This window comes from Salmo salar, chromosome 07 (assembly GCF_965601325.2).
Source record: "Salmo salar chromosome 07, fSalSal1, whole genome shotgun sequence".
Lineage (NCBI taxonomy): Eukaryota > Metazoa > Chordata > Actinopteri > Salmoniformes > Salmonidae > Salmo > Salmo salar.
The window spans coordinates 47,316,496-47,333,519 of NC_138297.1; the positions used below are offsets into that span (position 1 = coordinate 47,316,496).

General features: G+C 48.4%; 1 protein-coding gene across 1 annotated transcript in view; it reads right to left on the minus strand.

Annotated features, from left to right (window-relative positions):
• Window positions 1-993: 993 nt before the first annotated feature.
• LOC106609279 (calcium/calmodulin-dependent protein kinase type 1D) overlaps window positions 994-17,024 on the minus strand; it is a 63,397-nt gene continuing 47,366 nt past the window's right edge. The window contains exons 4-11 of the mRNA XM_014207908.3: window positions 13,367-13,505; window positions 12,293-12,419; window positions 10,102-10,177; window positions 5,881-5,993; window positions 5,316-5,394; window positions 5,110-5,197; window positions 4,434-4,713; window positions 994-4,324 (exon numbers count right to left, since the gene is read on the minus strand). Coding sequence (XP_014063383.1) covers window positions 4,200-4,324; window positions 4,434-4,713; window positions 5,110-5,197; window positions 5,316-5,394; window positions 5,881-5,993; window positions 10,102-10,177; window positions 12,293-12,419; window positions 13,367-13,505 — 1,027 coding nt within the window. The 3' untranslated portion in view covers window positions 994-4,199. The remainder of the gene's footprint in view (window positions 4,325-4,433; window positions 4,714-5,109; window positions 5,198-5,315; window positions 5,395-5,880; window positions 5,994-10,101; window positions 10,178-12,292; window positions 12,420-13,366; window positions 13,506-17,024) is intronic.

Sequence of the window (17,024 nt, forward strand, 5' to 3'; positions counted from 1 at the left end):
AGCCTAAATAGGAGAGAGTGGGAGGGATGAGGGGGCTGTGTAGCTGGGCACAGAGGAGAGAGAGGGAAACACTTTAAAAGGCAAAAGGGAACCCAAAACCTCTCAACTATCCCCCCGCACCACGAGCTCTCATCCAACAACAGCAGCCCCCCCACTCGCTCTGAGAATGTCACATTGTGCGTGTGTCTAAGTGTGTGTGTTGCTTTGAGTTTGTTAACGTCTATGAGAGAATGATCTCCCTGAGCTTCTCTGTGAATTCCTCTGACCAGGAGAGCAAAAAGACAGACAATGTAAACAACAAGAATGGGGTGGAATTTGCACACTACTCAGAGTCCAGATCCATTGTACGGGTTCAAAGGTCAATAACTGTGAGAGAGGAGAGAGGCTGACGTGCTAGGAGTGAGTATGAGGGGTGCTTAATGTGGCTGCAGTTTGAATTGGCCACGGAGTTCCAGAAGTACTACAGGGCAATCTCAGACCACTTTCACCAATTAAGTCCAATCACACTTGGCTATAAGTGGCTAGTTCTAACTATATTAGTGAATTAACAGTCATTTGCTATACAATTAGAAATAAAGTGTATTGGGAAAACACAACGTTGATGCCTGAGCCAATTGTTTTGTGAGCATGTAGATCAATGGGTCTTCACATTCACTCAGACCCAGGGTCATAGCTGGACCCGAAGTGGGTCTGTGAGAGGGACATCTGTGAAACGTTGGCGCAACATCCGCCCCTACATCTGCTAGACGTCTGTCAAATGTCTGTCTGTTGAGCATCCGTGGTGTGTGTCTGTTTGAAGTCAGGGGTTGTGTGTATGGAAGGGTTATGGAGGGACACGACTCCTTTCAAATTTTTCTCTGGTCGAAAAGGCAAAAAAGGTCAGGGGTCAACAAACAAGCCAATTAGAAGTGGAAATCAATCTAAGTGCAAAAGAAAAACTGAATGGCTTAAAGTGTAGTAACCCCTGCACACACAGACACAGGGAGACAGCTGCTTTATGATCGTTCAGGGTTTATTTCAGGAGAGAAAAAAACTAAAATCAGTCATTCTGGCCTCTGTTGTCGTCATGGTAACTGATATGTGCACATGATTGTCGAAGGCATCGGATATACAAGCCCCATAACAGAAGGTCATCACAGCACTGTAAGAGTGGCAGGGCAACTCACTCTGCCACACAAAATGGAAGGTGGTGTCTGCTTAACGAAATAGGAAGAAAGTTGCCCCTTACCACTGATACAAGGTCAGATATTTTCTCTCCCCCCTAATTGTTTAAGTTCAGATCGAAGGAGGATATGCTGATCCTAGATCTATGGTTGTAATTATCTATTGGTTAGGGTTCAGATTGAGGGAGGATATTTTGAGCCGAGATCTATGTTTAAGTTAGTATCTAATGATTAAGCTTTCGATTGAGGGAGAGTTTTCTGATCCTAGATCTGTGGTTAAGGGGAACATCCACCAGGAGTCGTTAGTGAGAGACCGCCACACAAGATGGAGGTTTGTTTTGGTCACATGCAGAGTAAATATGGCCCATTCCCCGGGCTCTGGACCTCACAGGAACCCACAGGGAGATGCAGTGGTCCCCAACAATACTCCGCTCTCTACGGACACATTGGTCTTCTTCTTTAGATATAGATACACACATCATACAATGGCATATAAAAGTTAATGCAAACACTTGTGGAGTTGGATTTCTCTAAGCACTTTTCAACATGCTTTGCATTTCATCTTTAGAAAAAAGCGTTGTGATGCATTGTGTTTTTTTTTCTTCTCATGACAGTTGATCATGGGCATGTGTTTAGGTGTGATGGGACGCCTGTTGCCGTAGTGTCGGTGAGCAAGGGGGTAAAGTGGACGACCGATGACTTAGGCAGATACATGTGTAAAAACAGCACAGCTCCATAACAGTGGATGTCGTATCAGTCAAAGCTTCAACATTTATACACATCGCAAACTAAAGCCTGAGTTTGCTTTTACATTTTAAATGTTTTTATTTGTATTATCTTTAGTCAGATATTGTTTAGAATACTGATGGCGTCATCTCCATGGTAACTCCGTAGATGGCAGTTACTGAGTGCTCGGTACGGTATGCTCTGAATACCGTGGTATCAAAGCTCAGTATGGTGCGGGATGGAGAGGTGTGGGGGGCTGTAGCTAATTTAAACACATTAAACATTCCAAAGAGAATACAAATCAACCCCCCCCCCCCCCCCACACAAACACACACACACCGACACTGCACCACATTCGCATAGGTTATCTTACAAATTAGCATTCATATTCACAAGACCTTTCCGACAAATATATTCATTCATATCACAAAACAATACATGCTTGCCTCGATAAAAATAAATAAATAAATAAACAAAAACGGAGCCCTAAAGTAAAGCCCACCCACTCCCTAAAATAATCCAGTCGATGACATCACACTTAATGATGGTTGACCCAGCAGCACGAAGCCAGGTAATAATACTGCACTTTGACCTCTATATGTAGGCTATATGCAGGCTGTGTCTGGCCATATTCTGGTTAGGGGACCCTGGTGTCGTGAGCGTAACAGTCCCAGTGTTGGGTGAAACTTCTACAGTATACAGTGAACTGGTCTTAAAGAAACTCGAAAGAAAAAGAGGGTGGGAGGGAGGGAGGGAGGGAGGGAGGGGTGGGACAGAGAGAAAAGGAGAAGGCAAGGGGGAGAGAAATAGAAAACATCTTGTCTTCTGTCATCTTTCTCCAGATTATCAGAGTTCAGCCCTTCGTTTCAAAACAATCCATTTCTCAGTGGGGATCGGCCAGGGCTTTAGGTCTAGCTCATAGCTAACCATCAGTGTTTAATCAGGTATAATCACTGTCCACATATTCTCTGTTTCAACAGTGCTTTGGCTAGACATTACAATGACATAAAGGGATCGTTGGACTTGCATCTAACTGTGTAGACAAATCTATGCTCGCGACCGGTTTCTACAGCAACAAGGGTCACCACGGCGCCCAGTCCAAATCCCTGAGAACTTGTGTACTGGGTGCCGGTTGATGATGGCTCTTGTGGTGAGGTCATGGCTTTGTAAAAGGGATGGCGGTAGAGACAACAGCTCCACCATCTTGGATCTTGGGAAACTGATACTGTAGGTCAGGGTTTCTCCATGCTTACACTACACTACAGAGATGGCTGCTCTTTTTCATGGGCTTTTTCTGAGGCCCATTTGGAAGTGCCTGGTTTCCCCACTTGGAGCCCCTGATCTTTAGGATGGGAAACCCCGCAGGTAACTAACAGGTGATTGTTAAAACTTTAACAGGGGTCATCCCTGTCCCAGCACTCTCCAACTCGATCCTAAACCTGCAGTGTGTTTCATAATATACTGTATATGCGTCCCATATAGGGTGGTCGTTATAAAAGTCTTATAAAGTAAGACAATAATTAAACATAGTGCATGTTTCCCTTAACAAATAAGTTGTACAATGCTCTGACCCCATTTTGGGTATTTTAAAACTGTTTACAATCTCTATTCTCTGTCTGATAAATTCACGTAGATGAAGAGTCTAACTTGGTAGCTGTACACACATTACCTACGTCTGAAACCGCGTCCAAACCTCAACGTGCAAACAGATAAAGCGCTTACTCATGAAACATCACTCAACAGTCTTATGGTACTTTTAAAGCACGTCTTAAACACGGCGCGAACATAAACATGGGAAAAAAAGCGCAAGAAAATACAAATGAAAAATAATCCAGTTAGTAACTGTTAACCCAGAGGATGAATTCAAGAAAATAAACAGAATTTAAAAACTCACAAGTAGGACCTTCTAGAAGATGTCGGAAAGACTAGAGGGAAATTGAGTTTGACTGACGTAGACAACGCCCAATCCGACGGCAGCTTCTGATAACACACCCATTTCACTCAGGTCTCGGACAGAAACAAAAACTCAAAAGGTAAACCAATCAATAATGCTCTCAGAGTGGGTGTGGTTCCACAGAGTCGACACAATGGGCGTGTCCAAGGTGAGTATGGCGTGTTGTGATTGGTGCGATGGGTTTAGAGTCCTCTGCTCTCCCAGTCCTCCCAGATGCAGCGTGGGGGAGGGGCAGGGCGGGGGGCAGGCTGGGTGGGGGTAGTAGGGGCACGGTAAGGAAGGGGAGGGTGCGGTTTTCGCCCCTCTCTCTCTCACAGCGCCGTAGCCTCCCAGCTGGTCCCCCGCGGGACCTGGCGTCACTTAGTCTCTGTTAGTACCGTGGCAACAGTGGAGGGGTGGGGCCGGGCGAGCTCCGCCCCCCCGGAGGGGACAGAGGAGGCTGCAGACGCCAGGCTGCAGGGGGTGGGAGTGGCTGGGGCACCTGGGGGGAGAACAGAGGCTATGAACACACAGTCAGAAGTAACAAACTGGTAGTTGGTGTTTACTAGTTCATGGTTTGTGTGTGTGTGGATGCATACATGTCCACTTACAGTCCTTGTGAGGTGAGTCCACAGAAAAGCTCTTCATAATGGCTGCATTAGGGTTCTGGCTCTGGCTCCAAGTCTGGCTTGGACTCGGAGAGGGTTGAGTAGAGCTCTGGTTGGGGGTCTGGTTGGCCTGGTTCTGGTTGGCCTGGTTCCGTTGGTTCTGCATCTGTGCGGCCCGGCTGTTAGGAGGGTGAGGGTGAGAGCTGTCCATGCTCTGGCCCATACTGCTGCTCAACTGCAGTCTCCTCATGTGTCGCACCACTGCAGTGGCATTGAAGGCTTGCTGGAGAGGGAGAGAGAGGGAGAGAGAGGGAGAGGGAGAGGGAGAGGGAGAGGGAGAGGGAGAGGGAGAGAGAGAGGGAGAGAGAGAGAGAGAGAGAGGGGGGGGGGGGGGAGAGAGAGAGAGAGAGAGAGAGAGAGGGAGAGGGAGAGAGAGGGAGAGAGAGAGAGAGAGAGGGAGAAAGAGAGAGAGAGAGGAGAGAGAGAGGGAGAGAGAGAGAGAGGGAGAGGAAGAGGGAGAGAGAGAGAGAGAGGGAGAGAGAGGGAGAGGGAGGGAGAGGGAGCGAGAGGAAGAGACCAGTGTATGATTTATAAACACTACATTAAATAAGCAATCATTCAGACACACTCGGACACTTGAATGACACTCAGACGTTTATTACCATACATTCAAACGTACCCTCCATTTGCTCTTGGCAAAGTTTTTCCTGATCTGCCTGCTCACAGACTCGTGGATGTTCTTGCAGAGGGCTGTGTCCCCAGCGATCCTGAACACACACACACAGACACTTTAACATCCCATAATACCCACATGAGTGTGTGTGTGTGTGTGTGTGTGTGTGTGTGTGTGTGTGTGTGTGTGTGTGTGTGTGTGTTGTCTCTCACCATGGGTGTCTGAGGGCCTGGTCACAGGTGAAGCGCTTCGCTGGGTCTTTCTCCATCAGACTGCCGATAAAGTCTTTGGCTGTGAAAAACCATTAGAGAACAGTTGCTCACACTCATCACAACATACACAAACAGTAAACAGTTCAAGGCCCATGGTTTCCCACACTACCTGGCCAGTGTACCGGATACCTGGACCAAGCCTCAGCTCTCTTCCTGTAATAACTACTGTTGTTTTATGGTTTACTGGCAGGCAGGGGCGAATGGTTAGACTGGTGCCAAACTGGAGAATATAGGGTTCTCAGATCATGTCTGTGATGACCTCTTAAAACACACACAAATTCCAACAGGACGACATCACAGTATAGAGAAAGTAGCCATGGTGGTGTGGTGTCCAAATTTGCCAGACGGGAGGAGGAAGAGGAAGGTGCTCCGTCTGAAGGGGATCCTCACTCCATTAGACAGACACACACACACACACACACACACACACACACACACACACACACACACACACACACACACACACACACACACACACACACACACACACACACACACAGCTTACCTGAATCAGATATGTCGTCCCAGTACGGTGCGTCAAACTCGTAGTCTGCTTTGAGGATCTGCTCAAAGAGCTTGGAGTCATTCTCATCGTAGAATGGAGGATAGCCGCACAACCTGCAGACACAGACAGGAAGTGAGCTCATAAAAAAAAAAAAGTTAACACATGCATTCACTTCCTACTTCAGGGAATCGTTTACTTTTAAGATGATAATAGAATAACATGCTGACGAATGAGACAAATGCTTGAACAACTATTCAATTGATAACAATAAACTGACAAGGTGAATATGTAATGTATCCTAAACCTTTTCTCTGTCTGCTCTCCTAACCTCATCCTGGACTAATTGAACTTCTTCAAGTGGCAAAACGATTTCCATAGAAAACATTAGCCGCCATTATGATCGAACCTCATTAAAATGCCTTTCTCCATCGAGAAGCTGTTCTGCCTGATGCGGCCGCAATGAGTTTTTTGTTTTTGTGCTTTCACATTTGGTTAAAAGACTTGCGCGCCATTCCTCCGCAGGAGCCGGAGCGATTATTCCACCTGATTACCTGATGCGATCGCTTCACACCTGAGGAGAGACCCAACCAGGCATGCCGAGCCGCATTGTGTGGAGGCGCTCGGAAATCGGCTAACGAGGTCCGAGGCCCGTGCTAATGGCGAAATGAAAAGACGGGAGTAGCTCACTGATCACTGGGAACTCTCTGAGAAAACATCAAGGGCTCCAACATCAGGCCTCAACCATCCAGAACTGGATATTCTTGGATGTAATCTATTTACTTCAACTCTAAACACATATTTTGTCTAATTTAATATTGCCTAGGCTATTCACAAGGATGTTTAAGGACTACTTATTGAACATACACAAACATTCACAGTTTAATCTGCCAGCTGGACTGACCGACTGTGTGAACACTGTTTCTCAGACATGTATTTCTCCTCCCTCACATGTGTAGAGGTTACAGGAGTGCGCACGCACGCACACGCACACACACTAAGGACCCAGTGACACCTAGTGATCCTTATATCCAAAGCTGTGTAAGCATGGAGAGTTACATAACAACTACATCAATAAACGGACAGAGATGGATAAACAGGTGAAAATAGAGAACAGAAAGATGTCTGAGCTATTGGGGCGGGAGAAAGAACAAGGGAAGAGGAGAAGGGTGAGAGAGAGAACCAGAGGGCAGAGCCTGCTTTGCACATCACAGAGCTCATCTTGCGACAAACCATCGAGAGCCAAGAACAACACAGAAAGGGAGAGAGGAGCAAAAATGAGGAACGTTTTCAGCGGATGAGGACGATTTGCACTGATGCTCTAACGACCGAGGTAACTCACACCTTTCTCTCGTTCTCATTGTTCTATTGCCCCTATTCCCCCTGTCCCTAACCCTGAACTCTAACCCCTATTCCCCCTGTCCCTAACCCTGAACTCTAACCCCTATTCCCCCTGTCCCTAACCCTGAACTCTAACCCCTATTCCCCCTGTCCCTAACCCTGAACTCTAACCCCTATTCCCCCTGTCCCTAACCCTGAACTCTAACCCCTATTCCCCCTGTCCCTAACCCTGAACTCTAACCCCTATTCCCCCTGTCCCTAACCCTGAACTCTAACCCCTATTCCCCCTGTCCCTAACCCTGAACTCTAACCCCTATTCCCCCTGTCCCTAACCCTGAACTCTAACCCCTATTCCCCCTGTCCCTAACCCTGAACTCTAACCCCTATTCCCCCTGTCCCTAACCCTGAACACTAACCCCTATTCCCCCTGTCCCTAACCCTGAACACTAACCCCTATTCCCCCTGTCCCTAACCTCTAACCCCTATTCCCCCTGTCCCTAACCCTGAACTCTAACCCCTATTCCCCCTGTCCCTAACCCTGAACACTAACCCCTATTCCCCCTGTCCCTAACCTCTAACCCCTATTCCCCCTGTCCCTAACCCTGAACACTAACCCCTATTCCCCCTGTCCCTAACCTCTAACCCCTATTCCCCCTGTCCCTAACCCTGAACTCTAACCCCTATTCCCCCTGTCCCTAACCCTGAACACTAACCCCTATTCCCCCTGTCCCTAACCTCTAACCCCTATTCCCCCTGTCCCTAACCCTGAACACTAACCCCTATTCCCCCTGTCCCTAACCTCTAACCCCTATTCCCCCTGTCCCTAACCCTGAACTCTAACCCCTATTCCCCCTGTCCCTAACCCTGAACTCTAACCCCTATTCCCCCTGTCCCTAACCCTGAACTCTAACCCCTATTCCCCCTGTCCCTAACCCTGAACTCTAACCCCTATTCCCCCTGTCCCTAACCCTGAACTCTAACCCCTATTCCCCCTGTCCCTAACCCTGAACTCTAACCCCTATTCCCCCTGTCCCTAACCCTGAACTCTAACCCCTATTCCCCCTGTCCCTAACCCTGAACTCTAACCCCTATTCCCCCTGTCCCTAACCCTGAACTCTAACCCCTATTCCCCCTGTCCCTAACCCTGAACTCTAACCCCTATTCCCCCTGTCCCTAACCCTGAACTCTAACCCCTATTCCCCCTGTCCCTAACCCTGAACACTAACCCCTATTCCCCCTGTCCCTAACCCTGAACACTAACCCCTATTCCCCCTGTCCCTAACCTCTAACCCCTATTCCCCCTGTCCCTAACCCTGAACTCTAACCCCTATTCCCCCTGTCCCTAACCCTGAACACTAACCCCTATTCCCCCTGTCCCTAACCTCTAACCCCTATTCCCCCTGTCCCTAACCTCTAACCCCTATTCCCCCTGTCCCTAACCCTGAACTCTAACCCCTATTCCCCCTGTCCCTAACCCTGAACTCTAACCCCTATTCCCCCTGTCCCTAACCCTGAACTCTAACCCCTATTCCCCCTGTCCCTAACCCTGAACACTAACCCCTATTCCCCCTGTCCCTAACCCTGAACACTAACCCCTATTCCCCCTGTCCCTAACCTCTAACCCCTATTTCCCCTGTCCCTAACCCTGAACTCTAACCCCTATTCCCCCTGTCCCTAACCCTGAACACTAACCCCTATTCCCCCTGTCCCTAACCTCTAACCCCTATTCCCCCTGTCCCTAACCCTGAACTCTAACCCCTATTCCCCCTGTCCCTAACCCTGAACTCTAACCCCTATTCCCCCTGTCCCTAACCCTGAACTCTAACCCCTATTCCCCCTGTCCCTAACCCTGAACTCTAACCCCTATTCCCCCTGTCCCTAACCCTGAACTCTAACCCCTATTCCCCCTGTCCCTAACCCTGAACTCTAACCCCTATTCCCCCTGTCCCTAACCCTGAACTCTAACCCCTATTCCCCCTGTCCCTAACCCTGAACTCTAACCCCTATTCCCCCTGTCCCTAACCCTGAACTCTAACCCCTATTCCCCCTGTCCCTAACCCTGAACTCTAACCCCTATTCCCCCTGTCCCTAACCCTGAACTCTAACCCCTATTCCCCCTGTCCCTAACCCTGAACTCTAACCCCTATTCCCCCTGTCCCTAACCCTGAACACTAACCCCTATTCCCCCTGTCCCTAACCCTGAACACTAACCCCTATTCCCCCTGTCCCTAACCCTGAACTCTAACCCCTATTCCCCCTGTCCCTAACCCTGAACTCTAACCCCTATTCCCCCTGTCCCTAACCCTGAACTCAAACCCCTAAAACACACACACACACACACACACACACACACACACACACACACACACACACACACACACACACACACACACACACACACACGCCTGGAACTCAGTCAGCGAGAGCTGGAACACACACAGCGCTAAATCTGCCCCCTGACTCAGAGGTTGTCCACACACAGACAGAGGGGTGAAAAACGAATGAAAAACAAGAGAGACATGTTGAAAAGTCCGTTTTTTCTCCTCAGAAGCACTATGTCCATACATGGTGACTGAGCAGAGTGTAGCAGACTAACATCTGGGTCTGATGAAAGGAAAGAGAGAGGCATGATGTTGTGTCATTCTCCATTAATGGCCATTCCAAAACACACAAACATCCACGCACACAGACAAACGCACGCACACACACACACACACACACACACACACAATAAGTCAAACTTGTGTGCGAACTTGTGAAATGCATCTGCACTCTAGAAAGATCCTCAGTATAAAGCTGTGAATTCCTCCCTCATGGTATTGACTGGGTATGGGAACACATAGCATTTCTGTAGGAGTTGTACAATAGACTGTAGAAACTTACAGGATGTATGCAATGACTCCGATGGACCAGCAGTCCACTGCCTTACTGTAGGGCTTCTGAGCAAGAACCTCTGGAGCTGAGAGAGAGAAAGGAGAGAGAGAGAGAAGGGAGAGAGAAAGAGAGAGAGAAAGAGAGAGAGAAAGATGTAGAGAGAGGGGGATGAGACTTTGATGACATAACTGGAGACACACAGTCAGAGATGGAGAGAGACGGACACAGAGACATGTTCTCCCCCCTGGATTACCCTGCTGTCGAGCCCAGAGCTGGAGCTCATCCTATCAGAGGCCGTGACCCCCCCCCCCCCCCCCCCCCCCCAGGGCGATTATCGAGACTGAGAGAAGCCTGTCCAGACTAATCAATGATAACAGCCCAGCCAAAATAGAACTGAGCTCACCCAAACAACGGTCGCTATCAAAGACTGAGGAAAATACAGATCACAGGAAACACACACACACACACACAGTCACGCGCATAGATTTACACACCCAGTCAGACACACGCATGTGCGTAGACGTGTGTGCACACAGAGGCTCAAATGTTATACTTTCTTCACTTGTGCTGGGCTGAGTGTGTGTTGCGCATCTCCTCTAACAATATGGCCGACGTGTGTGTGTGTGTGTGTTTGTACACAGTATGTGTATGCGTGTGTCCACTCTCTGACGGTGGGCCTGTCCAAACCACAGAGTCTGGTCTTAATTCAGCCATCCCAGGCGCTAACCCTGGGCTATTCATACCTCAGGAATGCAGGCTTCTCAATGCCATCATCCAAGACCTGCTATATTTAGCAGCATTTCTAATGCAGCAACTGTCACATTACAGCCTTTTAGAATGGAAAAGCCCTACAGCAGCCCACAGCAGATGGGGAGGGAGGGATGGACAAAAACCGCAGTGGCCTCATCTGAAGAGATTGTGGGATAGAGGGAGGAGGAAGGATGAGACACTTCCAATGTCATTAACTAGTAAGGTGTTGTTTAGCTGGCCTATAGTTCCCGATGGATAAGCTTAAACAAGTGTCTGCTAACTGACTTGCATGTGGATGTAGGGGCGTGGACAGGAGCCGGCAGCTGAAAGACATCAACATGATGAGTCTTCAGAGTGTCTGACTACCAGAGGCACCGTCCTACACGTCAACATGATGAGTCTTCAGAGTGTCTGACTACCAGAGGCACCGTCCTACACGTCAACATGATGAGTCTTCAGAGTGTCTGACTACCAGAGGCACCGTCCTACACGTCAACATGAAAGGTTCTGTCATGGAAATAATGTAAAACATCTGTTTCTCTCACACACTCAAAGCACACACACAAACACTCAAAGATAGACACACACATGCAAAAACACAGTGCCAGGGCTACAGTATATAAATCCCCATGTGTGGCACAGAGTTGACACACACACACACACACACACACACACACACACACACACACACACACACACACACACACACACACACACACACACACACACACACACACACACACACACACACACACACACACACACACACACACACACACACACACACACACACACACACACACACACACACACACACACACACACACACACAGGGCTGCAGTATACAAATCCCCATGTGTGGCACAGAGTTGACACACACACACACAGGGCTGCAGTATACAAATCCCCATGTGTGGCACAGAGTTGACACACACACACACAGTATACAAATCCCCATGTCTGGCACAGAGATGACAGCCCTCTAGCGCGTAGTGAGCTGCAGTAGAGCGCCCCGCCATGTTGGCTGTCTGACTCAGTCGCTCTGTTAAAAAGGGGAAAGCAGGCGACTGGGTGCAGGGTCTGTCAGCGTGTGATAAGACCTTCTTACTCCAGAGGCAGGATGCCTGTGTGTTTGAGCTGCACACAGATGCGCCCTCCCCCATTGCAGACACATAATTAAAGCAGTGGGATTTCACCTACAGCATACTGTATTATGCAGTGTGTCATTTATGTAAAGCACCGTGATGGCATCACACTCATTTAGAGTGAGCACTTAGACAATGTAGCATACGACTTTTGGAAAGAACGGTAGCCTAAAAACCAAAAGGACTTCATTTGCTTCCAGTATTAACATTTCAGTAGCTGACGACAAGGTATATTAACACGTGGCATTAACTTCTAAGTCAGGACATTTTAGGTTATGGGGTGGGGGGGAGGCATCTCTTCTTACCCACGTATCCCGGCGTGCCGCACGCGGTCGACATGACATCCCCGCTGCCCTCCATCTTGGACAGACCAAAGTCACTGATCATGATCTTAGACTCGTCCTGGGGGTTAAAATACAGCAGGTTCTCTGGCTGGAGAGAGAGGACGGAGGGAGAGAGAGGACAGAGGGAGAGAGAGGACAGAGGGAGAGAGAGGACAGAGGGAGAGAGGGGACAGAGGGAGAGAGAGGACAGAGGGAGAGAGAGGACAGAGGGAGAGAGAGGACAGAGGGAGAGAGGGGACAGAGGGAGAGAGGGGACAGAGGGAGAGAGGGGACAGAGGGAGAGAGGGGACAGAGGGAGAGAGAGGACAGAGGGAGAGAGAGGACAGAGGGAGAGAGGGGACAGAGGGAGAGAGGGGACAGAGGGAGAGAGAGGACAGAGGGAGAGAGAGGACAGAGGGAGAGAGGGGACAGAGGGAGAGAGGGGACAGAGGGAGAGAGGGGACAGAGGGAGAGAGGACAGAGGGAGAGAGGGGACAGAGGGAGAGAGGGGACAGAGGGAGAGAGGGGACAGAGGGAGAGAGGGGACAGAGGGAGAGAGAGGACAGAGGGAGAGAGGGGACAGAGGGAGAGAGAGGACGGAGAGGACAGAGAGGACAGAGAGGACAGAGGGAGAGAGAGCGATGGAGCGATAGATAGATAGATAGAGGGAGAGATAGAGGGAGCATGTTAATCACAAACGGAGCTCTCCCATCCTTGGATCTCTACTTACCCTGAACGTACTGTAGATATAAAACCGTAATCATTTGTCAAAGGCAGTCTATAACCCTTCAACACAGTGCAGTTATGTTGGCGTCTGTTTTTATGAGGCCGTATGACCGTACTCCTGTCTCTCAGTGGAGTCCGCTATGTGGTATATTTCCCAGAAGCCACTGCGTGTTGTGACCCGCTGAGCGGCCTAAATCACAAACGCATGCAGCACCTCACCACCGCAATGAATCACGGTCCATAAAACACAAGTGATCCGCTCATGTCAAGATGCAGGGGGGAGTAGACAGGGTGTGTGTGTGTGTGTGTGTGTGTGTGTGTCACCATCACCTTCAGGTCTCTGTGGACGATGCCCAACTTGTGGAGGTAGTCGACAGCGTCTAGCACCTGTCTGATGAGAGTACTGGCATCTTTCTCTGTGTAGAACCCCTTCTCCACAATACGGTCAAACAACTCACCTCCCGACACTCTGTAGACACAGACAGAGAGGGCTCAGTAAACCAGGTAAGTAAAACAGATGTGTGTGTCTGTGTGTGCACATCTGGAGGGAACATGTTATCATGAGACAGATCCACTGAGACTTCATTTATGAGCTATACAAACTGCCTCATTTCAACCGTATGCGTGCGTGTGTGTGTGTGTGTGTGTGTGTTTGACACACGTGTTTACCCCACAGTGGGGGTATGCTTTGACCCATTCCAACCCTCTGCTCCACTAAACTTAACCCTTCATGCTCCATACTATCACGACCAATCAAAGTGCACCATACATTTACATTTTACACAGCGACTTACAAATTGGTGCATTCACCTTATGATATCCAGTGGAACAACCACTTTACAATAGTGCATCTATATCTTTTTTTTTTTGGGGGGGGGGGGGGGTAGGTTAGAAGGATTACTTTATCCTATCCCATACAGTCTAAAACGAACTGTAGCAGAGAGAGACAGGAGATGGGAGGGATACAAAATCTAAAACAGAGAAACTGAAAAAAAAGGTGCCTCATTTTTCTCGGACCATAGATTCACACCGTGGAGGATAGTTAAGCTTCAGGCTGTGTGTGTGTGTGTGTGTGTGTGTGTGTGTCAGACGGTGCCCTTGCTGTTTTACAGGTTTGTTTTAAGACTCTACGCCAGATTACGGGCTTGTTTTAAAGCGCCAGAACAGCCACAGGCCAGAAGCTGAACATCCCATAACTTTCCTCAGTCCTCAACAGCTAGCTGGCACAGGGCAGTATAGATGGCTGCTAAGCACTGATCTAAGGACAGATATGTAGTCTGTCCGGCCGTCCCTTATGGTTATGGAAAGGGTAAACTGATCCTGGGTCTGCCACTAGCAGAACAGCCCAGTGCACTGGTCATTAGCTGAGTGGCACTCCGCTGTATGTGAGCAGGGTGTCGTCACTGCGTAGCACTGCAGAGAACCTGTATAAATACTGTAGGTCTCTGGCTGACTGTCGGGGTAAAGTATCTTTCTGTCACATTCCACCACAAGGGGGAGTAGCCAACCACTCATCTCTAATAGTGCCACAGTCCGTAAAGACTAGCTGAGGGAGGAAGGGATAAATGTATTTATTTGAAGTCAAATTACTCTATATTAGGTTTAACATGCTTTAGAACCAAGAGAGAAATGAAAATGCCTAGTATGTACGGTAAGAAGATTAATGAGGTAGAATCAGTCTCTTATGACTGATCTCTGTTGGTATTGACAAGCACAATATGGAAACAATGGAGGAAGGACATTTTGCATTTCCACAGGTACACAGCTCCCTCTCCTGGTTCCCGTATTGACCCCACCGACTGTTTCTGTTGTCTCGCGCTCTCATGTTTGACATGTCCCCTGAAGGCATCTGGCTGCAGTCCTCGTATAAATTCTCTATTGATAAACAGACAGCTGACCTTCAATAGAAAGGCATTTCATGTCACGCCAAGGGCTACCAGGAAGTACTGCTTTGATCCACTGATGTTAGCACTTTCATATTGACCCAATAAAGTCTCTCTCGCGGTGTCCCTGTGTATGGCGTTTGGGAGGCAAATGTACTGTACCTTCTTCCTCAGAACTGAGTTGACAGACGGTGCAGCAGGAGCCTGAGGGGCTGCTCCTCTCCTCTGATCCCCATGGGGGCGCTGTAACCATGATCCTTACTGGTATTCCTATTAACCCGCACACTGAACCGTAAACAGCCTCAACTAGAACTAAATACTGACCTTGGATCAGCTTAAATCAATTACAATTCTAACCTTAACCGCCATAAGATACAAACATAACTGTCAATATAAAATAACCTATACTACACAAGATCGACCAGTTTCACTGCACCTCTCGTTACTGCACTGAGGGAGATTGATGGAGAATGAGCATAGGGTCAAATAAACTCAGCAAAAAAAAAGAAACGTCCCTTATTCAGAACCTTGTCTTTCAAAGATAATTCGTAAAAATCCAAATAACTTCACAGATCTTCATTGTAAAGGGTTTAAACACTGTTTCCCATGCTTGTTCAATGAACCATAAACAATTAATGAACATGCACCTGTGGAATGGTCGTTAAGACACTAACAGCTTACAGACGGTAGGCAATTAAGGTCACAGTTATAAAAAAAAAATTAGGACACTAAAGAGGCCTTTCTACTGACTCTGAAAAACACCAAAAGAAAGATGCCCGGGGTCCCTGCTCATCTGCGTGAACGTGCCTTAGGCATGCTGCAAGGAGGCATGAGGACTCCAGATGTGGCCAGGGCAATAAATTGCAATGTCCGTACTGTGAGATGCCTAAGACAGTGGTACAGGGAAGACATCCTCCTCCCTCATGTGGTACCCTTTCTGCAGGCTCATCCTGACATGACTCTCCAGCATGACAATGCCACCAGCCATACTGCTCGTTCCGTGCGTGATTTCCTGCCAGACAGGAATGTCAGTGTTCTGCCATGGCCAGTGAAGAGCCCGGATCTCAATCCCATTGAGTGGGACCTGTTGGATCGGAGGGTGAGGGCTAGGGCCATTCCCCCAAGAAATGTCCGGGAACTTGCAGGTGCCTTGGTGGAAGAGTGAGGTAACATTTCACAGCAAGAACTGGCAAATCTGGTGCAGTCCATGAGGAGTAGATGCACTGCAGTACTTAATGCAGCTGGTGGCGACACCAGATACTGACTGTCACTTTTGATCTTGACCCCCCCCCTTTGTTCAGGGACACATTATTCCATTTCTGTTAGTCACATGTCTGTGGAACTTGTTCAGTTTATGTCTCAGTTGTTGAATCTTATGTTTATACAAATATTTACACATGTTAAGTTTGCTGAAAATAAACACAGTTGACAGTGAGGATTTTTTTGCTGAGTTTGTTTTTCTCTAAACCGCAGAGATTTGCATTGGATGAATATTGAATACACAAACAAAAACACACACACACACACACACACACACACACACACACACACACACACACACACACACACACACACCACACACACACACACAGTGTGTGAATCTGGGAGCATCGTCACAGTGACAGACCAAATAAGAGCAGGAAGAAAGTTACATTCTAATGAAGTTTCTGAAAAAAAGGAGATAAGAAATTAATTGCTAATCCGCTCCGCTCTCTCTCGCCCTTTCTCCCTCTCTCTCTCTATATCCCCACGCTCCATCTCTCCCTTTCTCCCTCTCTATATCCCCACGCTCCATCTCTCCCTTTCTCCCTCTCCCTCTCTATATCCCCACGCTCCATCTCTCCCTTTCTCCCTCTCTCTCTATATCCCCACGCTCCATCTCTCCCTTTCTCCCTCTCTCTCTCTATATCCCCACGCTCCATCTCTCCCTTTCTCCCTCTCTCTCTATATCCCCACGCTCCATCTCTCCCTCTCTCCCTCTCTATATCCCCACGCTCCATCTCTCCCTTTCTCCCTCTCTCTCTCTATATCCCCACGCTCCATCTCTCCCTTTCTCCCTCTCTCTCTATATCCCCACGCTCCATCTCTCCCTTTCTCCCTCTCTC